This window comes from Anas acuta, chromosome 5 (assembly GCF_963932015.1).
Source record: "Anas acuta chromosome 5, bAnaAcu1.1, whole genome shotgun sequence".
Classification (NCBI taxonomy): Eukaryota; Metazoa; Chordata; class Aves; order Anseriformes; family Anatidae; genus Anas; species Anas acuta.
Window position 1 is genome coordinate 41,371,275 of NC_088983.1, and position 26,586 is coordinate 41,397,860.

At 37.1% G+C, this 26,586-nt stretch overlaps 1 protein-coding gene across 1 annotated transcript in view; it reads left to right on the top strand.

Annotated features, from left to right (window-relative positions):
- Nucleotides 1-26,241, top strand: part of DPH6 (diphthamine biosynthesis 6) — a 195,633-nt gene extending 169,392 nt beyond the window's left edge. Inside the window, exon 15 of the mRNA XM_068684356.1 lies at nucleotides 25,926-26,241. Coding sequence (XP_068540457.1) covers nucleotides 25,926-26,041 — 116 coding nt within the window. The 3' untranslated portion in view covers nucleotides 26,042-26,241. The remainder of the gene's footprint in view (nucleotides 1-25,925) is intronic.
- Nucleotides 26,242-26,586: the final 345 nt, after the last annotated feature.

The window sequence follows — 26,586 nt, forward strand, 5'->3', positions numbered from 1 at the left end:
CAAATCTGTTTTGAGATTGCTCATCTATCGGGCATAACTACATAATTTTAGAATTGTCAAGGGATCTTGTCATTTCCAGACTTTTATGAAGAGTATGACTAATTGAACGCAGCCTAAGGCATTTTCTACAATTAGATACATAAAGATAAATACGTTCTAATTTAGCTGATTACTCTATTTTTTCTTTGCATTAACTACATAGAATGCACTTGGAATCCTCTTCTTTCATAAAATGTAGCGTAACATACCTGCTGTGATTTAATCAACTATTTTATTTGGGTTACTCAAATTATAACAGCTATATAAATAATCAGGATCTCTATCTTTAGATTAGGCCTTTCTACGTTTACTGTTCTTCTAAATTCAAATATTTTTGTGTGTGTGTGTGATTGTTTTTGGCTATTATGATAGTGTAATACCTTTAAAAATTCAGTTATGGAAACCTTAGTTGTTTAATAATGCTTGTCATTTTTTGCTTAACTTGTTTGAAATACTTTATGTAGGAGTTTTGCAAAAATTTTAAGCATATTAAGATTTCATTTTGAAAGGAAACTTGTTGGATAATACTTCCTGGCTCCAGAGATTAGTGCTACAATGCTTGCTCTACCTTAAGTTTACCATATGATGCTGCTTAAAAAAACTGTCTTTGATGGGTATTAATTGGAAGGAACATTTTGGTGTTTGGTGTTAGGTGGGAGTTATTCTAAGCGGATTATAATGTTCTTTTACAATTTTTCCCTGTGTTCTTTATGTTTCACGTTTTACGAATATACTACAGACAGGCTGAAAAGGATCCCAGAACTTTTCAGCATATAAAGCATCCCCATTCAAAGTCAATAATTATACTAAAAAGACTTTACCCATTCCAGGGTACACTGGTGTCATATTAAAGAATATTTGGTATAAGAGAGAGTATATTTTTAGCATTGAGTTGGCTAGGAAATCTCAAATAGTTATCTTAATTTAAAAATATCCAGTCAGTTCCTCCCACTATGCCATTTAAAAGAAAAAAAGCAAACAATACACTTTCTGGAAGACAGTAAGACTTACAAATAACTGCCACATGAAAGAAGAATGTAGGAAAACTTAATCTTTCTGACACGCAGATAAAAGTTGTCCAAGCATTGATGGAAGAGCATCAGACACCAGCCAGGAATAGCTATGGAACTAGAGGCAAGGCCTTTTGAAATAGAGTGATTCTACTGAGACTGCAGTCTCTAGTTCATCCAAAGAATGATCCTTATTCTGATATATCACACACCAAGACCCATACAACAAGCCCAAATTTCAGAAAATAGTGAGAATGTGAACTCTGAAAATCAAGTCAATCTGAACACCAACATCATTTGCTACTGTTGTGTTGTCTTTTAGGTAAAATGAAATCCCAATCTATTGGAAATAATGGCAATTATGTTATTAACATAATTGCAAAATAATTTCAGAACAGCTGAAAGAATGAAACTTGAAGGCAGGCACAGTGAACAAATTGCAACAAAACAATGTAAGAATCAAGAGGCAGCAGTCTAAAGTTTCTTGATCTGGAAAAAGGAGATGTGACATAAACCAGAATACAGCAAGTATTATAATAAAGTAAAAGCTTCAGTTTTAAAAAATATGTTGTTCTATGCTGAAAATATGGTTAGTAGCAGGAAACCATGCATACAGAAATTCACAGCATGGATTCTACTGGGTGTTATTTATTAAATTGGGAGCCACTAATATGTTTCTTTAGCCCAACTTCAGAAGAAAAATAGTAGCATAGAAACACAAGAAACTTGATAGGTCACACACAGTCCTCACACCAACCTAAACATATCACATCCTGTTGATTGTTGTTAATATTTTTAAAAGAACAGTTTTTCGTTAGCAGGAGGAAAAGAAGTATTCAAAGAGAAAAATCCCTTTTTAGGCTCTTGATACAATGAAATACTTATGTGTCTTGTGAACAGATGCATCTTTCATTGCCATTGAGATCACTACATGGAGACAGCTGGACTCCATTTAAAGTAGAGATGTGGAAAGCAGCCAGAGTAGTGTATCTTTGCTGTAGGAGAGAAGTAGTACAGCTTTGCCTCAGAATCATGATTCCTAGCAAAATGAAAGTTTCTTCTGGAGAACTTCTGAAGCAACATGCAAGTCAGTGATTATGACTGTCATGCCTTGCATGGTGAAGTCCAAAGCTTGATTTTAATTTGTTAAGTGGGCTTTGTTCTGCAGAGGGTAGTCTCCTTTCATGTTGATTCTGTAATAAATGACTAAGTCCCAAATAGGGTTACAATCAAAGTTTACAATTTATTAAATGAATAGAGGTAAGCAAACAGTGCTGGGTGTGCCAGGAGTCTCTGCTCCACCAAGACGCACACGTGTTACATCAGGCGGCTGGTTTTATGCTCCTAGGCTAATACATATTCATCACCACTTTTGGAAAAGGCAGGATTATTATAATTAGTTTCCTGGGACCTGAACCATCCCATGGACACATGCATATCAGTCTCCGGTGGTCCCTCTGGGGGTCGCTCGTACTGAAGGCTTGTAGTTTTCCTCCCGGGCTTTGTCCTTTGGTCGTTCTTCAGCTTCCCCCCTCTCCTTATTTAGTAGTCTCTGGGCCAGATGTCAGAAAGTTGTGTCTTGTGCAATAGTCAGCAGTTATCTCAAAAAACTCTCCCCTATTCTCTTATCTCCCAGACCCAAGTCTCAAGGTTTACCCTTCAAACCCTCCATCAACACGAACTGCTAGACCATTCTTTTGCAAGATACAAGAACTATATACACTAACCACTCTTTCTCTTGGACGTGTGGTTATTTATACAAGGGTATGTAAGACAGAAGGTCACATTTCATTATGAGGCCCTAGCATTGTTCCACATTGACACGAATCAGGTGAACATATTTCACAATTCCATGTTATTGTAAGATACGTTTAAAAATTTGCCAAAATATAGCTTCAGTTGATGATTTTTGGTGAAACTTTTCTGCATCATTCATGTAGCTCTGATAGCATCCTGACAATATAAGAGACCATAAAAACAGGAAATGATATAATTAGAGAGAAATGGCCTGCCTTCTTTACATCTCATCATACTGTTTTAACTAAGGTTTAAATGTAGACCCTTTATGGTTTTATTTAACATAAGTATTATGCTTTTCTTTTTACCTTTGTCTTGCTAAGGACAAATAAACTGGGTTTATTTTGTGTTTTCCAGGTTTTTAATGTGTTCATCATTTGGCTAAGCAGGCTGTTAACACTTTAATTCTGAAGTTTTATGAAATTTCAGATATTTCCTCTTAAGCTGAAATTCAAACTCTGATTTTAGAGGCTATTTTAAGTTTCTAGCATTATGAAATCTGTCTTGTAGATGTTGTATGTCATTCAGTTTTCAAGCAAAACATTTATGTATAATTGGAGCTTGGCAAACTCATTTTGGCTTCTTACTTCACAGTGTCTAGCATCTAAAGTGTTCTTTGTGTTCGTGAAATAGACATAGGCAGTGGCAATTGCTGGTCAGGATTCTCCAAAATCATTTTCTAATATTCCAGAATTCTACTTTGGAGACACTTTATCAAATAACAGAAAATAATTTTTAGCCCTACACTTGTGGATCATGTACTCAACAAACTGTTTCTTTTCTATTATTCTGCTGTCCATTTCCCCACAGGAATCTCATGTTTTTCTTGAATAGTTTTTCTTGCGAGGGCTAGATTATATCAGAATGAAACAACTCTGCTTGATTTTCAAATAATTGCAAGGTAAATTGCAAGACTGGAAATAGATGAAATCTGCATCTGAAATGATTGGATTCAATATTAGAGCTCTTTCTAAAGTTCTTACGGAACTTTATCCATATTGTTCACGTTTACTAAAAAGCAGATTTGCAGATACACTGTAATCCTTAGCCAACATTTTGCACAATTACTGGTGTTCCTGCAGCAATAGTTGTTCCTTTTACTAGTATTTTTCTGTTCGCAAACTGACAATTCCATATTAGCTCATTTGATAAATGTTCTTTGACCAGATATGAATCTTTATCTCCTCCTAAAGGCCAAATATTTCCGCATGTTTTGAATTAATTGCATCAGCTTCATTAATCTGTTTCATGATCTTAAAGCTCCTAAGGGTGTTTTAATCTGGTGTTTGAGGTAACTTTCTTGATCAACCCCCAAGCTTCATCCTGTAGCTGTGAACTGGAGTTGACTAGTTCACTGGGTTGACTTAAAGCTGTTTGACTGTGATTGTTGTTGCTTGACTTCTTTATGGATCACAGATTTTATGTTAGATAAATCCTGTAAAAAGTCAAGTAATGAACAGGAAAGGAACAGAATTCATCTAAAATTTACTAAAGCCATTTGTTGTCCCTAAAAGCATAATCATGACCTTCTGCTTAAGTGGATGGAACTTGTAGCCACGGGGGACCTTTCACACAGATTGAAAGACTGAAGCTAAAATGAAAGGCCAAATGAAAGTTTACAGCCATTTTGTAGGATGTGGGCAAAAATATATATATATATATATATTACTACTGTAGTAAGTTCAAACTGTTAGTGATTACAGAAATATGATCATCTTGCTCAGTGTTCTATCCATGGAGAGCTTGTTGAAAATTCATAAAATGTGTCATTAGTGACATTTCCAGGGTAGTGAACAATCTGCTGTAGCAAAGAATTACCTGCAAGTAAAAATTCCACCATTCTGACTGTTTCTTATTAAGCATATTAATCATATGATGAACTTCCACTTTTATTCCTGAACTATTTCCTTAATAGTTATGTGTTTACAGATGAAATCTTTTTAATAACTGACACCATTGTAGACATTGGTAGTCTACAATCAACTTTTCTTTTTCTTTCCTATACACTCTCATTAAGCAAATGGTTCTAAAATTCCCAGTTGTTTTTTTTCCTCTTGTGCCTTCACATGGGTATGTCCTGTTGGAATTTAGTAAGCGGTGTTTTTAGTAAATAAAAAGATACACCTAGCTATAGCATGTTTTTCTCTTTTGCTCCTCAGAAAGGAGTTTAGTATCATCACCTGTATTTTGTAGAAAAGGAGACAGAAAAGAGATAGTGACTTGTTCAGGTTTTCTCAGTAACTTTGTGACAGAAATTGAACTGAATCTCCTGAATTCTAGCCAATTTTTTTCTCCAGCCTACTCTCCTTCTACACAGGAGTGCAGATTCCAGAATGATTAAAGACATAAAAAGGAGATGATGTAAACAGGTGTAAATTAACATAGTTTATGAAAACCTGAATTCACCTAATTCGGTGGTAAAATGTCCTTTGACTTTAATGGAGACAGGATTTTCTTCAGGTCAGACAATCTCTTTTAGAGAAAATAATGCCTTTTTTACACTCCGGTCTTTCAAGTCTTTCAAATCTATTTTTTTTTTTACTTTTTTTTTTTTTTTTCTGTATACAGTTTGTGTTGCCACAGGATCTCTAATTAAACTTGGAACATAATTGCATAATGTGCTGTTGGCTTCTATTTCTTAACGAGACCTTTGCACCTTTCTTTGAATTCCTTTTGCTCTGAAAAAAAAAATAAATAAATAGAAAAAAAAGTATGTACTGATTGTTCTGAACAGCATTAAGCTTGTTTTTTATTACCATTATTCTGACATATCTAGATTTTTTGGGTTTGGTTCTTTTGTGTTCTCATTATATAAGATAGTATTTTGTCTACTGATAACAAACTTCACTGTTAATTATAGTTCAGTGAAAAATATAATCATTAGATTAGTTATTGAAACTTGTATGTTTTGGACTTGAAACATGCGTGTTTTCTGTTAAAAATTATTGATAGCTTTTAAGGTTGGCATGGTTTTATAAGACTTTAGTTTTGCTAAACAAGTAGGAAACTTAGTGATAGTTTGTGGATTAGTAATTAAATGTTTAGATGAAAAATATGGTTTACTCCTGACAGTTAAGCTTGTGCTAGTGGCTGTGGCTATTCACCATCTCTGCTCTGATTTTATTTGTTTCTTTTTCTTTAAAATTAAACTGAGCTTTTTTTCTCCTAAATAATAGTGTGGTAGTGGGAGATGAAAGTTCACTGAGACACAGAAGACAAAAAAGAGAACTGGCGGCAAAATGAAAAAAAAAAAAAAAAAAAGAAAAAGTAGTCAATGGGAAGGAATTGTTCTCAGTAACCAATTTCTTCAGAAGAGCCAGAGAAGAGCCACTTTGTTTGTCTTTTTTCCCCCTTAATATCTGTAAGGTATGGAACAGCTGTAAGTAGTAAAGTTAATACAGGTAAGTGTCATACAATCCTAAAAGAATCTCTTACACAGTATATTGACACTAGTTTAAACACAGTCACTCAGGAGGACAAATGCTTTCTTGAATTAATTATTTTTTGAGGACTATATTCCTCCCTTCTGTCTCATCTGCTCATCACCTTCAGATAATTCTGACTTGTACGTGATTTAACTAACATGGTTCCAAAAAGAAAAGGACTTGTTATTCCTCACAGGAGGTTTTAGTCTGGAGAGAAATAATGAGCAGGATATAAAACAGGAGATGTTGATGAAAGTTTAGAAATTCCATTGAACATGGCATAGAATTGAAAAGAAAAATTAAGAATACCAAAATCTAATATATAATGTCAATTTTTAGGTAGTGTTAGTTTCCTGAGAAGCTGCCCTCTTTTTTAAAACTTAAGAAATTAAAAATATTAATGAACTGTGTCTGCACCAAGCCACAGTACCCTTTCACCTCTATCACCTCTAAAAATATGCTTTAGTAATATTAGAAATATGCTTCAGTAATATTAGAAATAGAACAGTAAACTCTAAAGCAAATGATACAGAAATACAACACATCTACTTGCCCTGCAAAGGTGAAGTTACTATTATTTTTTTTTAATGAGTGGTGCCATGGACCAGACTGGACATATATTTCTTTTGCTTTTGACAACTTGGATTCAGTAGTTTGGTTTATTTTCTAACAATGTGTTGGCTATAGAAAATATTTCATTCTACTGAGCTGACATACTGTTGAGCAATAAAAAGGCTTCGCTTACAAAATATGCGTGAAGCACTGCTGAAAGTGGTAGATTCTGACCTGGATAACTGGAACTTCAATTCTTTGTAAGTAAATGAACCTACATGTAGATATAAATAAAGGAATATACTCTGGCCTTAGTATGAGAGAATTAAGCCTTTCTTGTTAAAGTCGTTTTTAGTGGCAGTGATAAAGATCAAAGAGTAAAAATGAAGCATTTTTTGAGAATAATGCTTTAGAACAGACTTTGTAAACATTGCATATATTAGGCTAATTTTAGAATTATATAGGCTGTGCCCTAAGAATTCATAGTAATACTAGCATAACCAGTGGAGCATTATCAAGACTTAGTAATGTGATTGTACTGCATATAGTTAAATCGTATTTCTTACTGTCAGCTTTGCTTTGCTCTGCTCTGTCTGGCTGACTTTATATAGAAGACATTTGATTGATTCAAAGGTGACAGAAAACTGTCAAGATTGAAATACCTGTTTCTAATTGATCCTTATTTGGTCTTGAATGAAATGAGAAATAAAAACAAAGACTGCCAGCTGTCTGTTCCTAGAATCATAGAATCAGAATATCCGAGTTGGGAGGGACCCACAAGGAACATCAAGTCTAACTCCTGGGTCTCCAAAGGGCCACCCAAAAAAATCAAACCATATTTCTGAGAACATCATCCAAATGCTTCTTGAACACCGGGAGGCTCGGTGCTGTAACCACCTCCCTGGGGAGCCATTTCAACCCTCTCAATAAAGAATATTTTCCTGATATCCAGCCTGACCCTCCCCTGTCCCAGCTCCATGCCATCCCCCCAGGTCCTGTCGCTGTCCCCAGAGAGCAGAGCTCAGCACCTGCTCAGCACCTGTTCCCCTCATGAGAGAGCTGCAGGCCGCTATGAGGCCTCCCCTCAGCCTGCTCTGCTCTGGGCTGAACAATGCAAGTGACTTTAGCCACTCCTCATATGTCTTCCCCCCTAGGCCCTTTACCATCTTTGTTGCCCTCCTTTGGACACTCTCTAACAACTTTATATCTTTCTTATTCTGTGATGCCCAAAACTGCACATAGCATTCAATGTGAGGCCACACCAGCACAGAGCAGAGCAGGACAATCACTTCCCTTGACCAGCTAACAATTCCATTCTTGATGCACTCCAGGCTACAGTTGGCCCTCCTGGCCACCAAGGCTCACTGCTGGCTCACATTCAGCTTGATGTTGAGCAAAACCCCCAGATCCCTCTCTGCAGGACTGCTCTCCAACCACTCATCCCTCAGTCTGTACGTATAACCAGGGTTGCCCCATCCCAGGTGCAGAATTCAGCACTTGCTCTTGTTAAGCTTCATATTGTTGGTGATTGCCCAGTTCTCTAATTTGTCAAGATCTCTCTGAAAGGCCTCACCACCCTCAACAGAGTCAACAGCTGCACCCAATTTGGTATCATCCGCAAACTTGTTCAAAAAATTTTCAAGTCCTTCATCCAAATCATTTATGAAAACATTGAAGAGGACTGGTCCTAAAATGGAGCCATGGGGAACCCCACTATAGCAGGCTATGTGAGGTTAATTTCTTTATATCCTACCGGCCAGTATAGTCTCTTTTTTTAGGTAATCATGGCTATGATTAGGAGTTGGTATAGTACCAGAAAACTTTACCAATTGTCAGTGTTCTCTTGACTTAGAGTGGAGTCAGAATTATTTCCTTTAATTCTCTTCCACACTGTTTTGGCTTCGATTGTTGTTGTTTTGTTTTTGCATTTCTTGTATTAATTAGTGTTTGCCTAAAACAGACTAACAAGGTCAGTATTAAAATCAGCACTATAGAGTCCCATGCCTATAGAAGACAGCGTATGTTAAAGAGGAGAACTCTCTAAACCATGCTGATAATTGTAATCCACACAAAACTATTCCCAATCCAGTTTTAAATATGTAAACAGTGCTTTGTGAGGATTCTGTGCCAGACAGCCTGTAAAGGTAGGGAGAGGTTTCACTGAGGTACCACCTCTTATTTTCAAAAATCAGATTAAGGTGTACTTAGTGGCCCTCAGTTAGAAATTGTATTACCTAGAGCAGTGTATTAGTCTTAGCTAAATCTGGCTCGCCAGGGCTAAAAGCATGTTCATCTAGCTTACCTAACAGTATGTATGTGATGTGCTTGATACATAACAATTTTTATATGATGCATTTGACTACCTCATTTACATACTGCCCACCAAGTGTCACCACTAAGACTACGACTGACGTGCATGTCCTTGGGCAGATTTAAATAGCTTCCTTTGTTTTAATTAAGCTGTCAAAGAAAAGCTTCTTTGTTTTCAACACTTAAAATTAAGCTTGGACAAAAGTCTAAATTTAGCTCTGCAGCAATGATAAATGTAAAGACCAATCACTTGTGTAAGGATTTTGAAATGCTCTCACAGTTACAAAGATAAGAAAAGCAGACTACAAAATAGCAGATCTGAGTAAGAAGCTTCCAGTTTGTATAGTTCCTTTTCTAATTATAGGTGCTTTAAGGCAGCTGATCTATTTCCTTTAAAACTTTTTTCAGGCTAGAAACACTGAATAGCAAACTTCTGCATTCTGCACATTTTTTAAATTAAACTCTTTGTAGCAATGGAAATGACAAGGAAAAGTTTACTAGACAAACAGATGGCAGTATACTCTAAATAAAGCATGCCTAAACCATTCTGTTATTACAAGTGTTACATTTTAGTTTTATTGTCCTTTATGAACATTTATTATATTTTCATTTGAAACCAATGTTTTGAGACTGGAAAGCCATTCAGGAATAATTCAGGAATAATAGGAAGGATTAGGTGATCATTTAATGCAAGGGACTATGCAATGAAGTTGTCTGCAGTAATATCTCAATTAACCAGACATCAATTTTAAATTCAGTGTTGCTATTATAACTAGGAATGATGCAATTCACAGTTGCCTTGACATTTAGGGTAAGATTAATTTCTTCTAACTGCCTAAAAGTTATCTGTTCTGTTTAACCAAATGGCTTAAGTTCTTTGTGTTGGGAGACAGACACCTCCAAAGGACCCTTCATCCTGTAGTGCATGCAATGGGATTAATAATCTTTTGAAATAGAGAGCTGTTTTTCTTTAGAAGTCTAGCTTTTAAACTGTTAAATTTTGTGCAAATAACTCCATCCTAAATTTAAAATAGAGTCTGTTCTTGGAGTAAATCAATGTTTCTCAATTAGTACTTTCATGTTTTAAAAATCATAAGATTTATGACTAATATTGGTGAATCACTATAAATTCTTGTAAAGTAGGATCCTGAATGTATCAATTAAAAATAATTAAACATATTGTATAAATATATATAATATAATTATTATGCCATTCATTTCAATGGATGTACATTCTGTTAGATCAGTGCTGAAACTTGAACATGTCACTATAGAAAACAGCCAAATTAACTGTTCTATGTCTCTCAGAGAAAAACTCATCTAGTAACTTCACTCGCGCTGGGTGGATGAGGGAAAGGCTGTGGATGTGGTCTACCTTGACTTCAGCAAGGCTTTTGACACCGTCTCCCACAGCATTCTCCTCAAGAAACTGGCTGCTGTTGGCTTGGACTGGCACACGCTTTGTTGGGTTAAAATCTGGCTGGATAGCCAGGCCCAAAGAGTCGTGGTGAATGGAGTCAAATCCAGTTGGAGGCTGGTCATGAGTGGCATTCCCCAGGGCTCGGTACTGGGGCCGGTCGTCTTTGATATCTTCATCGATGATCTGGATGAGAGCATTGAGTGCACCCTCAGTAAGTTCGCAGATGACACCAAGTCAGGTGCGTGTGTTGAGCTGCTCAAGAGTAGGAAGGCTCTGCAGGAGGATCTGGGTAGGCTGCACCGATTGGCTGAGGTCAACTGCATGAAGTTTAACAAGGCCAAGTGCCGGGTCCTGCACCTGGGGCGCAATAACCCCAAGCAGAGCTACAGGCTGGGAGATGAGTGGTTGGAGAGCTGCCAGGCAGAGAAGGACCTGGGAGTGATGGTGGATAGTCGGCTGAATATGAGCCAGCAGTGTGCTCAGGTGGCCAAGAAGGCCAACGGCATCCCGGCTTGCATAAGAAACAGTGTGACCAGCAGGGCTAGGGAGGTGATCGTCCCCCTGTACTCGGCTCTGGTGAGGCCGCACCTCGAGTACTGTATTCAGTTTTGGGCCCCTCGCTACAAGAAGGACATCGAGGTGCTTAAGCGAGTCCAGAGAAGGGCGACAAAGCTGGTGAGGGGCCTGGAGAACAAGTCCTATGAGGAGCGGCTGATGGAGCTGGGCTTGTTCAGCCTGGAGAAAAGGAGGCTCAGGGGTGACCTTATTGCTCTCTATGGGTACCTTAAAGGAGAATGTAGCGAGGTGGGGGTTGGTCTGTTCTCCCACGTGCCTGGTGACAGGACGAGGGGCAATGGGCTAAAGTTGCGCCAGGGGAGTTTTAGGGTGGATGTTAGGAAGAATTTCTTTACTGAAAGGGTTGTTAGACACTGGAACTGGCTGCCCAGGGAGGTGGTGGAGTCACCATCCCTGGAGGTCTTTAAAAGATGTTTAGATGTAGAGCTTAGGGATATGGTTTAGTGGGGACTGTTAGTGTTAGGTCAGAGGTTGGACTCGATGATCTTGAGGTCTCTTCCAACCTAGAAATTCTGTGATTCTGTGATACATTTCAAACAGCCTCTTAGTGTTGTCTCTTCAATCTAGCTGCCGCATTTCCGAACAACGCTCCACCAACTTGACAAAAAATGACATATATAAACAACAAATGCCCAGGTCCTGACTTTACTTTTTCTGTAGTATATGTAATTGAATTCTTTATTTTGTAAGGTAAAATAATGTATTTTATTAAGGAGCTGCAGAATTGAAGGCTTAAGTAATACACAATGTCTTGGGTTTAGCATGCTTATCCAATTGATTTGTAACTATTTAATTTAAAAAAAAAATCATTCTAATCACTTTTAGCACTGGAAATATATTCAGCCTGTATATTCTTCATTATTCACACATAGAGGGATGTGTTCAATGATTAAGATCCCAAGGATTTAGTTGATAGAATAATCTGCATTTCAAAATAAATAAATAAATAAATAAGCAGTGTGGTATTTAATTCTTTAAAAGAAATGTTATGATGCACGTCAAAGAATAACACTGACTCAAAGTTTTAAAAGCAATATCGACAACTTGTCTGTCCATTGGCTGGTTCACTTGTATATCTGTAATGTACAGTCTTGATCTAATAATTGCTAATTATGCAGTTGTTTATCAGCTCATTTGAAACATCGTGAAATTCAGTCTAGCTCAGCAAATTGCTGTGCTTAAGGCATTTTTACATTCTAGGAAATTATAATATCCCCAGAAGGCGAAGAATTAATAATAAAAATCCTCTTTTGTAAAAGATTATCATTGCAGAGCAAATGGAGCAGATCTTCCCTATCTTAGTGCATTTAATATTCTCATTTTTTTTCTATGAAAGTTGGACGGAAAGACTATGTGGAGATCACTGTTTTATTAAGTTGTTAAGAGACAAATTTACCGAACCAGTACAGCATATTGATTTCATTGTCTGCTATATGGAAAAGTGGCAATAGTAATGGATGACTTTTAGACATTTCCATATGGGAACTAGCTCATTCTTTAGGTATTTTGTGATCTTGATTTATCTGGCTGGCATTGAGGAGGTAGTGATTAAAATTACAGAGATGTTTTCTTGTACTGTGAAAAGCTTAGTTTTTCCTACCATCTAAAATTATTTCTTACTTATACATCCAACTTTAGTCCTGGAATTGTGAGTGTAAAGGATTACAGAAGCAAAACCACAGATTGTATCATTCTGTTGGGAGCAGTATTCTGACAGATAAATTTCAGGTTTAATAGGCAATAAATAGAAATTATAACACTACATGCAGCACATTTTTGATCTGTTATCGAATTTTATTCAAATGATCAAGCATGCAACCATCTCTGGAGTGGGGGAGCTTAATGTATTTCATGAAATCCATCATGTAATACAGATGGCTTGATTTAATTATATTTGTAGTTATAAACATACAAAGCTAAATACCTTAACTAAGATATGTATTAAGGAGGAGAAAGGTAGATTTCAAAATAAACTGAGCTATTGTCCTCCAGGCACTTTTATTGAAGGTTCTTGGGTACATAAACATACATTGTCTTCCAAGTTTTTTTTTGTTTTGTTTTGTGTTTTGTTGGTTTGTTTGTTTTTTTTTTTAATATATTTTAAGGAAGGAAACAAACATAAAGTCTTACTGCTTAATGTAGGTGCTAATTCTGTTTTTATCACTGTTATTCATTTTGGCATATTTGAGTATTGAAAAAAAATACCTCGGAGAGCATGCAGGCATCTGTGATCTTTCACTCTACAAAGCGAGGGATCCATGTAGGTAGGGGCTGAAATCATAGCAACGCAATTCAGAAACAAATTTTTATGTGTCTGCTCTTCTAACAGACTTTTGGACAAATAGCAAAATTTATCTTTCAGTTGGATATGTTGATCTCTTAGAAGTTTCAAGATTATTTTTACTAAGAAATCTTAACAATTTAGGCAAAGAAAACAGCCATTGTATTAGCAGTATTAAGGCCATGCAGTTAAGTGATTTAGAGGAATTAATTATGTATTTTATTTTCACCAACCCATCAGAAATATCTTCTTGAGATTTTTGTCAAGCCTGTCCTTAGAAATTGAAATATTTTACTTCTGTAAGATAAAAGCAATAAGACATCCCTCAACAAGGGATGCCTTCTTTTCTGTTGAAAGTCTGAGCACAGAGGTACAGCTCTCAACACAGCAAGAGGTTTTCTGTGATGCATTTTGTGCAGAAATGGTTTACTGCACTAGATCACAAAGAATCTGTACCACATCTAATTGTAGTTTTTATCCTCAGTTTCAAAAATATGAGTGATCACTCTAGAAATAGGAATAAATGTTTAATTTTCAAGTCAGCAAGATTTACTTCTGACATATTTTTTTCAATAGTTATTGTTTCAATATAGATTACCAGCAAAAGAGTTCTAGATGTAGCAGACTTGTATGTTCTTATGGATATACAGTGACCTACTTTGTAGATGTGGACAGAACCCCTGGTCTGTAAAAGCTTGTAAAGTGTGTCTGTAAACTGCAAAATACACTTTAAACACGTCTTATTGGGGGATGCATTGAAATGGTTTCTTTTACATAAACTCAGATACCCTGAGGCAGATGAAATTATTCCTCAGGTGATCTCAAAGCATTATACAAAGGCAGCTAAGTACTATTTCTATTCTAAAAAAGTGAAAGTCTGAAATTCAGGGATTGATTTTATGAAGCATCAACAACTGCAGTTGCTCAGAGACACAAAAAACAGACACAAAGGTCCTCCCTGAGACCTAAGCAGATGTCTTCCTGTCTTTACACCACTGGCAGCCCTTGCAAAATTCAGTAAAGTACAGCTCGATACACATTGTTGGAGCCAAAAGAACCCAAGGACTTCCAGCAACTCAGGGGTAGAGCTGGCACTGGCATCCTTTTCTCTGGGTACTTTATGCTCTGTCCTGGACCATCAGTACATTGTCTGAAATGTGAAATCATTGTTGTTTTTCTTATATCAACATTAAAATAACAGGTAAGAAGAACTAAATATGAAGAGGTAGCTCATTTGAGAAATTCTGACAAGATCTACTGTATGCAAGTGAACCAGAAGTGCTTTATGACACGTTCAGTACTTCGAGACTGAATTACAGTTTTAGTAATCATCAGTTCCCCTTCTTCTCTGTCATTTTTTTGTTTAATATATTGCATGGAAGAGACTTACGGTACAAGTTTTATAAGCTTGCAATAAAAATATAACAACTGTTGTATTAAATTATTTAAGTTGTAAACCATTGTAAAAAGCAGAAAAAGTTATATCGACATAGAGGCAGAAAAATGATTATGATGGAGTATAAAATATATTGTGCTGATTACTACAGAATTTTTGCCCAGTTTAGCATATTGTAAATCTTCAGTTGGCCTTAAGAATGAAACTGTGAGTAGGTTTCTCTGAAGGATTGTAGCAAGCGGTTTAAGAAAAATCAAGGTAAAATCAGATTTATAATTTACAAACAAATCAGAACAGGAATGTGACAGTAATTAGAAAATACCTAAAAGGTCATAGGATAGAACAAACATCCAAGTTTCCTCTGAGAGAAAGCTAGAATTCTGGTGAAATAAACAACCAAGTTCATATTTTAAGCAAATAGATTATGACTTTTTTCTTTTGTTCTATTGTTTACAGAAAAGAGAGGTACCCGTAACTTTAGATCTGACTATATTAGATCTAAAAGTGCTGCAGCTGCCTAAATTAGTTGCTAAAACACCAACTGAAATATGGAGGACACAAATATATTTAGCATGAAGTTCTGACTATATATATATATATCTATATATAATAAGATCCAGTTAATTTTCCTTTCTTCTGCCTCCTTGCTCTTGGTAAGTCAGAAATGAAACCCGTTCAATATTCATAATAATAATAAAAAGCCTTTAGTATTTTCACGTCCCACCTTCTTGTCTTAACAGATTCTTTAGGGCTTTAATGATCCTAGGGGCTCTTGTGGCAGGCTGTAGGTGTTTGATTTGCCCCACAAGGTGATCTGGCAAAATTTCAGCTAGGCCAAGCATGCTTTGTTGCCTTCCTTTCTATCCACATAAGCTTACTTACTGCAAAAGAAAAATTAAATGTGCCTGATACTAATGGATCTTTTTGGCAATGGTGTAACACAGTCTAATGTAATGTAGAAAATATGAATAAGACCACTACAGTGATGATATTCCAGGAGAATACCGGCGCTCTGTGAATGGGTTTTAATGGCTTTCTATAGCCTGTCCTCATGACCGTGTCCTGTTATGCAGAAGGTATGATGTCCCCTGACAAGTTAAGGCCCATGGCATAAAGTATCAGTGTTGACCAAGGAGAGGGCTGCGTGGGCATCTTTGCTGTACTTTAAAACTGACATCTCTTCTTGAACAATTTATTTCCCTCTAGCAGTACAGCAACATTGTTAAAACCAAATCTCATACCACAGATCACATCTTTAAGAGAGAAGGCAAGCACAAGGATAAATCAAAAGTATGTTTCCCTGTGCCCTATAGGTTAGCTTTCTTTCTGTGGGAAAGATAAAAGGTCATCTTTCCATCACTCACACTTCATGTTTCCTAAGCATGGTTAAAGCATGACATCCATTTTCCTTCCAAGAATTTGTAATTTCATTAACCCAGTGTCTCTTCAAACTAACATAGTTTTTGGTGGAGTTGTGGCTTACAGCTCCAGAACTAGAAATTCCTTTCAAAGGAGCCAGTGTGCAAACAGGAGACCTACTCAGCGCTGCCGATGGGCTTTTCATCTGTGGGTGCTGGCCCACCTACTGGAACAAGGAGCCCCTGAGCTGTGGGCCAGCTCTGGGCAGCTTTTCCATTCCCTGTGAGACTATGCTGTGTACTTTACCTCTTGTCCATGTTTCTATAAATCAAAAAAATTAGAAGAGTTAGATGAGGCAGTGCAATTTGTATAAATCCAAAAGCCCTTCCCTAAAAGTGTCTTTAAAAATGGGTGTTTAGATGCATGTATTTTGGTGATTAAATATTTTTTTTGTTTTTTATTATATATTTATGTAATAATTTCACTGTAGCCTTTTGTGATAAATTGTGTAAAATATACGATAACGTTTATCAAGCACTCATAAGACAGTCAGGTGTGTAGTCCCTTGACATCTGTGATAGGCTATTCTGGCATCAAGCTCACAAGTAAGTTTCAGACACCTTGTTATAAACCCCCGTGGTTACTGTTGGTGGAAGAATGGCAAAGGCCTCTGAACAGTGAAGTTGTTCAACATCAGAGCAGGTGGGACATGTGCAGGCAGCAGTGCTTTACTGTGGTGCCATTTTAGCTTTCAGAAATCTAGAAGCAGTGCCAGCAGAATGATGATTCAGTTCTTGGCCATTGTTTTATTGCTGTTAGTAAGCGTTAGTAGCAGTGGTGTGCTCTAGAGGAAGAAAAGAAGTGTGGTGGGTCAGAGTTTGGCAACCGTTGTTGGCTTTTCCAAAAATTACACTAACAAATCATGTGTAATTTTGACACATTTTTCCTACTTGCCAAATTTCTACCTGCCACACTTTCCTTTTTAAGCTCTGTATTTTCTGTGGTGGCGCTAAACTCTTCGTGGTAGACCTTTTCATTATTTAGTGTTTATTCAGTGCCAGATAAAATGACGCATAAGTCTTGTGGAAGGATTTTATAAATTATGCTGTTAACAATTTCAAGTTAGAGCAGAAATTACTTGCAGCTCACATCATTACACGGCCAAATTTCAGACCTTTTTCTTTCGTGTTACAGTCAGTTGACACAGCTGAATGACTCTCCCAGTCTCCTGTTCCCAAATCTGTAACAAACCAGGATCTCATATTACACAGGAAGCACTAGCAGTGAGATTTATTTGTCATCTTTGGAGGCCATGAAGAGGAACAAAAGACTTATCTCTCTCGTTTTCTTCCTTGACTGTAGGGAATAACAGGGTACTGATATCTTGGGCCTCTGCCACGTGGGGTAAAAATCCAATTAATGTAAATCTGCCAGATCGAAGGGAAGTAGCTGTGTGGCTATCAGGAGCCTGTGAACCGCTGGATAGGCCAACAGCAACCTCCAGCAGCAGAATTTCCTGTCTGGAACAGCAGCTGGATTTTATTCCTAATCTAAATATTTCTCTACCCTTCTTTTTAGCTTGCTCCACACAATTTCACATAAGTTGTCAGATGCAGCAATAATGAATTTTAAGTCATTTCTAGACCCAATCTAGGATTAAATCAGTGACCTCAGGATGAAAGGCGGTGAGTGCTATGACCACTCTTTGTTACCTCTTCCAGGCAGCTTTGATTAAACTGTGCTGTGAAGCCAGACCTGGATCAATATGAATGATCTTCATCGACCTAATAATGTATTTAACATGTTCAGTGCCCTTTTATCTAGTTTTGTTGCAAGAAGTTGTTTACATTAGTGCAGCAGATTGATTTAAAGTTTCAGAGCTCTTTCCAACAGTAAACATCTAGAAATAACCTCATTAGTTTGCACGTGATATTATATAAAAATATGTGATCTACTGTGCAAGCTCCTCAGCAGGTGTAAATTAGCATGGCTACAGTTTACAAGAGTTGAGAATCTGGCCTTGAAACTGAAAATACTTATTCCATCAGTGGTATTTTTAACGATCACAGCATAATTTGACATAAAGCGAGGACCATGTTATCTTCTCTGTACCCAACCTAAAGACATTTACCACAATCCTTTTTAGAAATCTTTTCTACCATATCTCCCACCAGTAGATGTATGTCCAGTCATTAAATAAGTGTCTTCTCATGGTCAGGCATTTTAGATGTACCATGTCCAATCAGATATTTCTTAAACCCATTGGTTTTTTAGAGACTATTTAGCAGACTCGAATAAACGAACAAATGTGGAAGCTGTACCAAACATATCATTTGGGGATGTCAAAGCACTTAACAAACATTGTTACAACTGAGTCCATGTGTAACCACTGAAGGACATATTTGCTTCAGTATGTCTCATGACAGCTTCTTAAAAAATATACTTAAGTGAATTTAACACTTGTGAAAGGTGCCAGATTGACAGGCCCTGAAGATAAAAGTTCTTGAATTACCAGCAGGCACAGCCGAGCTTCCCACACACACTGCCCCAACAGCGTTCCCAACCTTACCTGGAGGGCATAGCTACCAACTGTCCTACAGCTTGCGAATCTGTGCCATCCAGTGCTCTTGGACTGCAGGGCAAAAGTCAGGAGCTGTAATGTGACCAAGAGGTGAAAAAGCAAGTTTCATAATTACTGCACAGGTGCTGTTGCAGTTGATCATTTTCACACCAAGTTTTCAATAAATCTGAAAAAAAAAAAAAAAAGTGCACATTCCTCTGTTTCTGCATACAAAAAAAAAAATGTGTGCATGAGCCTCCAGTGATTGCTGCAGTTTTATCTGTCCACATAGGCACATTCAGATTACTATATGAGCAAACAAGTGCTTACACATACTGTGAAGTGCATTCTCAGATGCTACTTGAAAAATGGGTCCTTACTGTTTTATATGTTTGTAATAATGTCTCCACTCATAACTCATCTCCACTTAGTGTCATTATAGCCCATCCTCCCCAGAGACTTTGAACACATCTGGCATACAAGTTCAATAACCATCCACCCCTTAAAGAGACTGGGTTGTTTCAAGGTTGAAAGATAGCACACAGAGAAAACAGGCTTGTGATCTTTGCACTCTGTCATGGTTTTAGAAAAAGTGCAAGTTCTTCCCCCGGTGATTGTACTCAGAAAGTTCAGTCCTCCGTTCTCTTTGAAATTATATTTAGACCTCACTGTGAGTACTGGAAGGGCATATTTAAGTGTTTCTTTATTTAGTGCAGAAGGGTAATGACATTTTAAACAAAAGTGTACATTTATAACCTTGTATAGGCTGATTCTCAACCTGTATATAGGACACTGCTTAAAGCAGGCTGCTGGAAAACACAAAGCAATGAGTTTTCATGCTCTGCTATTTTCTGAACTATAGCCGGCAGCTTGAAAGAATTATTGTGGTAGCTAAATCTTAATTCTTTCTGCTGAGAAATAGCCATAACTAATGTGCAGAAGAGCTCAGCAACATTTGTTTATCTTTAGAAGAGTCACATTTCTTTCTGTCGTGCCAGTGATGTGCATGATAACATATCTAATTTGATTGGTACCGTGTGCGTTGGAAGGTAACGTCTGTATATCCGAAGAGACTTATGTGGCACATAATTATTTTAGGGGAGGCATTTGAGATTGAAATTACAATTGTTATAAATATTGGTATAAAAACGCATTTAGTGATTATGGATGCCTGATTTGCTTACATCCTTAGCTTGTGTGGTGCATCTGTCACACTGTACAGCTTCAGGAAAAGTTCATACCAGCCTTCAAACTAAGCTAAGTTTAAGTTTAGAAATACAGGAGGAAGTTCAGAAGACAGCGTGTCCTTGGGAGAGAGCTGTTTAGGATGGTATTTAAGTATTCGTGAACTCTGCTTAAATATCTTACCTTGTACAGCTTCAGTTCTTCTCCTTTACAGGCTGTCTTCTGGAAAACAGCGGTGGATCATTTTAGGTCATTTTCTCTAATCCTTCACAGGTTTATTCTCTTTTGTATGTGGTTTCATGTTTTGTCTAGTCTAGTTTCAAATATCCAGTGTAGCTGAGTATTCTTCTCTGCAGGTTCTGTACCAGATTTTGGTTTAAGCTGCACTTTTTCTAAGTTTATTTTTGCATAGTATCTCAATGGCATTTTAATTGAACATATTTAATTGCATAGTTCCTTGTTTTAATCATATTATGTTATGAACTCACCTCAATCTGCTAACTAGTATGCACAACTACTTTTCTAAGATTTCTGAGCTAGTAGCTGGCCTTTTGCTTAACATGACAGCAAAAGGATTGTCTGAGAGAAGGGAGGGGAATGCCAGGGACCTTCTCTTATGGAATGAGAGTACTCTGCTCACAGAAGAATATAAGAGAAATAGGAAGGGAAATAGATATTTTCCTGTTTTTCCTAAGATGTATACTATACTCAGGCACCACTGATGACAAAGTTTATCTACTCCATATTTTCTGAGGATGGGGCACAGTTCATTAGTTTGAAAACTCTCTTTAGACGTGAAGTATTATTTTTAATTTTGTTTAGGAAGAGACAGAAAATAGAATTCCATATTAGGGAAGAAGAGGACAAAGATTTGTTCCTGGCTGAGTTAAACAAAAGCCTTCAGAAGAATAGAAAGGGGTTGGTTCATTCCCATCGTCATGTAATTTGAATTACAGGGTTTAGTAAGTGAAAAAGATCATAAGCTAAACCCTGCAGAGTCCAGAAAGCACTAATTAACACCCACAGTGAGTATCTTTCCTGAAATCGGTCTTTAATCAAACTTTGCCTTGAAAACAAAACAAGGTATCGTGGCAGCTTGATAAAAGAGATGCATTGCCAAAGCTGACAGGCCCACAATCAAACTAGCACTAAAAATAACTCTTTTTGTCTACTAATTTTCTTTTAGATGCTAAAAAATGCATTGGCTACAGTCTAAAATAAATTCCGCAGTTACTCAGCCACATGACTCAGCTCTAGAAAAGTAAGGTTCCTGTAAATGCTAACACCCTCCCTGATGATGAGTGAGCCCCTTTCCTTCCCACACGCTCCCATCTAATCCAAGAGGAACAGCAGAGAGGCTGGTGGGATGGGGAAGGGAACAAGCAGCTGTTGGGTTCCTCTGGAGCTGGTGGTGTGCGGCTGGCCACCCCTCTCCACTTTGCACTTACGGTGCAGGGTGCAGGCACCTTCACTGACTCGCTGGTTTGGACTAGGAAAAGCCAATTGCTCACCTTTTTCCTATCTGCTATTGACAGTAAGGTCAATGTAGTATAAATAGATCAAGGTCAAGGTAGTATAAATAAGTAGGCAAGGACTCACTTAAAACCAGAAGGACCAAGAGCCAGGATAAATAATCAGGAGTGGTTGGCTTCCAAAGCAAGTTCCATTTCCATCCTCATAAGTTTAATTATTATTTTTTTTCATACCCTATTTTTGTTCATTGGGGAAATAATATTTCAAATTATGTGATTTTGGAAGACATTTATAAAAGCATGGGGTAACATATCATTGGTCAGTTTTTCCTGCAACTGATAGGCTCTTAGTACATTTGAAGATCAAGCTGATGAATTTAGTTGTCAAAATGGAAACACAAACATTTACAAAATGTTGCCTCAGTTTTTGCTGTGGGCAGAGCAATTTTGAAAATGTAGTCCATTAACAGGGAACCGACTAACATGACCAACATAAAACAATGTCATCAAGAAAACTAAAGGAAACTGTAAGGTACCATACAGGAAAAAAGAAAAAAAAAAAAAAAAAAGCACAAAGTGCTATTTTGCAAAGCAATTCATTTTTGCATTCCAATGGGGAATTTTGTTGACTAGACTAGGTCTTAGTTTTGGACAAGGAAAATCAAGTATGTCAACAGCACTGGTTTTGTTTTAAAATTTTACATTCAGCTACAACAATTTATATTATTTTAAGTAAAAATGTGGGGAAAATCCTGAACTGATTTATGTAGCATATAATCCTTACGAACAGTAAAAACAGATTTTTTTAAAAAGCAAATTTTCTTCCATTGCTATTGTTGTAGCCAGAGAGACAGTCAGCTGGATGTATAAGAAAGGGAAGGAGGACTCCAGTTCCTCGTGTTTCACTTTTTCATTTCTCTGCCCGACCATTTAAAGCAGAGGCTTGTTCTAGACAGCTTGAATTAAACTATGCTGTGAAACTGTATATAGATCAATGGAAATGATCCATAACAAGAGGCTAATCATGTATTTAACAGCGTTCAGTCGAGTTCAATCACCTTCTTCCATTTCTGTGGCTTTACATTCATGTGGCAAAGCCTTGGATGTGTATATGTATTTTTTAATCCATCTCATTAGTGACCATATGCTTTGGCTTCAAGGGAGACAAGAACTGTCTGCAATCTGCCAGGGATTTAGGGACATCAATAATTTGTGAATAGTCATGTTGGTACTGGTCGAAGGGTTAAGTGTTCTGCACGCCAGGGGCACATCTTTTGGGACTGGAACTCTTAGTCAACTGTTAGGAACCTGATCCCCTGTGACGCATCTTTTCAGAGTACATGCTGCATGTCAGGTCTGCACAGCTGAAGCAATGGAGCTTTATTAGCTCAGGGATTTAAAAACCTGCTCTTAGTGATGTAACAATATCTTTTGGCTAAAAAGTAGAAGAAAGATAGTAGTTACAATATGAAAGTGATTTTTTATATGCTAGGCTAAATGTAATCTTATTATTCCTCACCTGCAAATATCCAGTGAAACAGGAGTGTCAGCAGTAATAGGAACCTAGTTCTGGAAACGTGTAAGTGGATTCTGTGGCCTCATACTGGCCCAAATCATACAATGATAGCCTAGATGTTAAAACAATCATTTGCAATGACTGTGCAGGCTCTCAGGACATTGTTTTATCTACTCAGTCTGAAAATCACCTTTAAAAGCAATAGCTTATGATGCTATATGCCATGTTGTATGTAAGGGTTACTAAGTCAGTGTGAGATCATCAGATAGTAGATCTCAGTATGTTGTCCTTTAAGAGGAATGGCTGAAACAGATAGCAATGCCAGAATTTTTAGTTAAAGAGGGGAAAAGTTTGAATTATTTTTGTTCAGTTTAGGTTTTGGTTATGTCTGTATACCTCAGCTGTGCCTAGTTCAATGGAAAGATGTGTAGTGGTGCAGAAAGAAACTTGTCATGGAGCCCGTGCCATTAACTTGTGCTGTTCAGTTGCAAGTAAGGGACCTCCATCCTACAAGGTGAAGATGACCTGCTTTAGGAAAATGTCGTGGGGTAATACTACAGAATGCTGTCACAGAAGATGAAAACATGCACAATACACACCACATGTTTGCTGCTTGCTAATCAGCTGCTTTGTTTTATACTTAAGTAAATATTCTGTATCAAGGCAGATTAAGTAACTTTAAGACTGGTATCAGTCTTATATAGTTCCTGTTAAAGCTCCGGTAAACACACTCATTGTAACCCTCTGTCCTTTACATATATTCATTTTTACGGTCAACTTCTACAAGTTTGGCATGCAACTAATGAAATATTTCCATAAGTCAGAAAAAGCAAAGAAATTTTTGAAATCTAAGATGTCTTTGAACATGGAGTTACACACATCAGAAAACACTCATAAATAAGAACTGAGATTCTTATTTACTTGAAATCATAGTATGCAGGAGAGAAAAAAAAGAAAAAAAGGATTCTGTCATATGATTAAAAATGTACAATTAGTATTGGAAGATTTATTTTTATTTATTATTTATACCAGGTAAAATGTAAAAACCATCAAATTTTGCATTGTGTCAGCATTTATCAGATTTACTAATTGTGCACTGCCTTCTGTGGGGACCTGAGACTATAATTTTACTTTTTTGGAAGACCCTATATCCTCCTTTCAGGGGAAATTTGCATGAGCAGACATTTACTTACAATTTTAAAATGTATAAAGATAGTTATACGTTCAGGCTTTGCTGTGGCAATTTACACTTGCTATAGACAAGCTGGAAACGTGTCTCTTTCTGACTGTTAAGCAAATCCACAAGGTCATGTTCAAATGTAAGTATTTAAGGCTATTTTGGCTGCACCAAAAAGCAAAAGAATGGAGTTAAATTTCCAGATAGCCTCACTTTCAAATTCTCCCTGTGAAAGCAATACCTGTTTCTGTTATTATAGCCTTTAGGCCTGTTTCATAGCTTTTAAACCTGTAAAAAGTTAAAGACCAAAATTACATTTTCACGGTATTAATTGAAGAAAAAGAGGAAATGAAGTTTTAATAGGGTGGAATCGGTGATTTTTGAGATGAATTTCCTTTACCTACTTCCACTGAATGCCTTCTGAGCCAGCATATCTATAAAGCTTACTGAGGACTAAGTTTTGAATGAGACCATTAGCTGCTGCCTAATTAGCAAGGCACTGCTGAATATCTGAGATAGAGAGACTGAGTCACTTTTTACACTGAATATGAAGTCCTCTGGCCTTTGAGATGACTTTTGATCTTTGCCTCACCCCATCTGTTTTCACCTCTAACGTCAGTGACGTTAATACAAAAAAGACAGTAGAATTTCAGAAGGCTGCTATTGTCTTTGCAGTATTTCTTGTGTGGTGTTGCCACTATTACCTTAATTTATTATACTGCTGCCAGGTAACAAGAGAGAACAGTTTTGGCTCCGGTGGATATAATGGCAAAATTCCTATTTTACCTTACACGAGGTAACACTTTGACTGAACTGCCTATTCACAGTTTCACAGGCAGTGACGCCAAAAAAAAAAAAAAAAAAAAAAAAACTTTGACAGTCTTCAAGTTCTGCCCTCTTTACACCCTCTCTAGCCAAGAATGCTTAGTGTTGTAAAGAATTGCTGTAATCACAGAAGCTACAGACAGAAATAACTTAACAAAACCAAAAAATCATGCAGACCATGCCTTACCATTAGGAAACCACCTTTTCCAGAGTCATTTGGAAGGTTTTCTGCAGTCTTCTCTAAAAGCTTTGTGTGCCTGGATTCCTAGCCTTCGGGACTGCTGCACGACCAGAAATGTCTTAAAGCAGAGTTTTAATTTCCATTCTTTACTTTTCTTCCATTATTCTCCTAATTAAATTGTCTCCAGTGTCAATTCTGTTCCCCTAATGGACTTGGAATTTAGTGATTTCTGCCACAGAACAGTCCCAGCCAAGCTCAGTGTAGCTGCATCCTGTATGTTTCAGAGTTTGAACCTCTCTTGTTCTAGAGCTGCTGTTATGTATGTTGCCATCCCTGGACTTCATCGTATCAGCAACATGGCATGCTTCCAGCAACTTCAAATAGAAATCATATTCATAATGGTTTTAAAAACAGCCCATTTTAACTTCTAGTAGACTGCTGCAGCAGGGTGGGACCTGAGGTCAGAAATTCACGTACAGACAACTATGCACCTATCATCCCAGTACCACTATTTGCAAACCACTGGCCTTTAGTTATTTTTAATGCCTGCACCTAGTTTCAGCTTGCTGTGTCTGTCATCAGTGGACCACTCCCTCAAAGCTGGTCAAAATGCTTTTAACAGTTTTGCAAAAATATGTCCTTAGGTAAAGCTGATCTTAAATTACTTGATGGGCAGGTAGGAGATAGTGATTCGTCCTTCTGTGTACATTGAGTTGTGTTTCAATTTTGTTAATTGCTACTCCGTGATAGGTTTCAAAAACATACTCAGAAATCATTTTTAAGAAATGACACACAATAGAAAGTAAGACAAAGAGAATTCATGAATTGTTTTCTTTCTCTTTAGGACTGCAAGAAAACCTTGAAAAATACATGGGCAGGAAGACCCCAGCTCTGATTTTAGTCCCTGTGGTGGATTTACCTGGCAAGGAAGTTATTCATGCAACGTGCTGGCTAAGCTAGTGTCTAAAAGAGATGAGCTGATACCAAAACACACATTAATCCAGGAAAGAACAAAGAAAAGAATTGATCACAACTATGTTGGATACTTTCATTAAGCAATATTGTTTGATTTAAGCAAAGTCATATTTAGCTTGTTAATGATGCCTTATGATATGTGACAGAGTCAGCTTTGTATGAACAATAAAGGTTTCTTTTCAAAATATTGTGCCTTTTTCTGACTTATTTTTAGATACATTCTGGTAATTAGCAGGTGGCTCCTGGGAAATGACAGTTGCTCTGATCACTTCAGTTCTTTTGTTTGATATATTTAGGCCTGGTTACAATGAACTGATTACAATGTCAGATCTTTTGGATGGAGGTAAAATCAGAACCTTAATGCCAGTATTTTTTTAAAGACTTTGTTTGCTTTCATTTTTATGTTGAATTTTCTGACTCCAGGCCAACTCACAAAGACACCATTTGTGGCCAGATTTTAACCCTTTTCTGGCACTGGGGAAGTATTATTCACAGGGGCATGCAGGATGCGTTTTATGAAAGTGAATGAT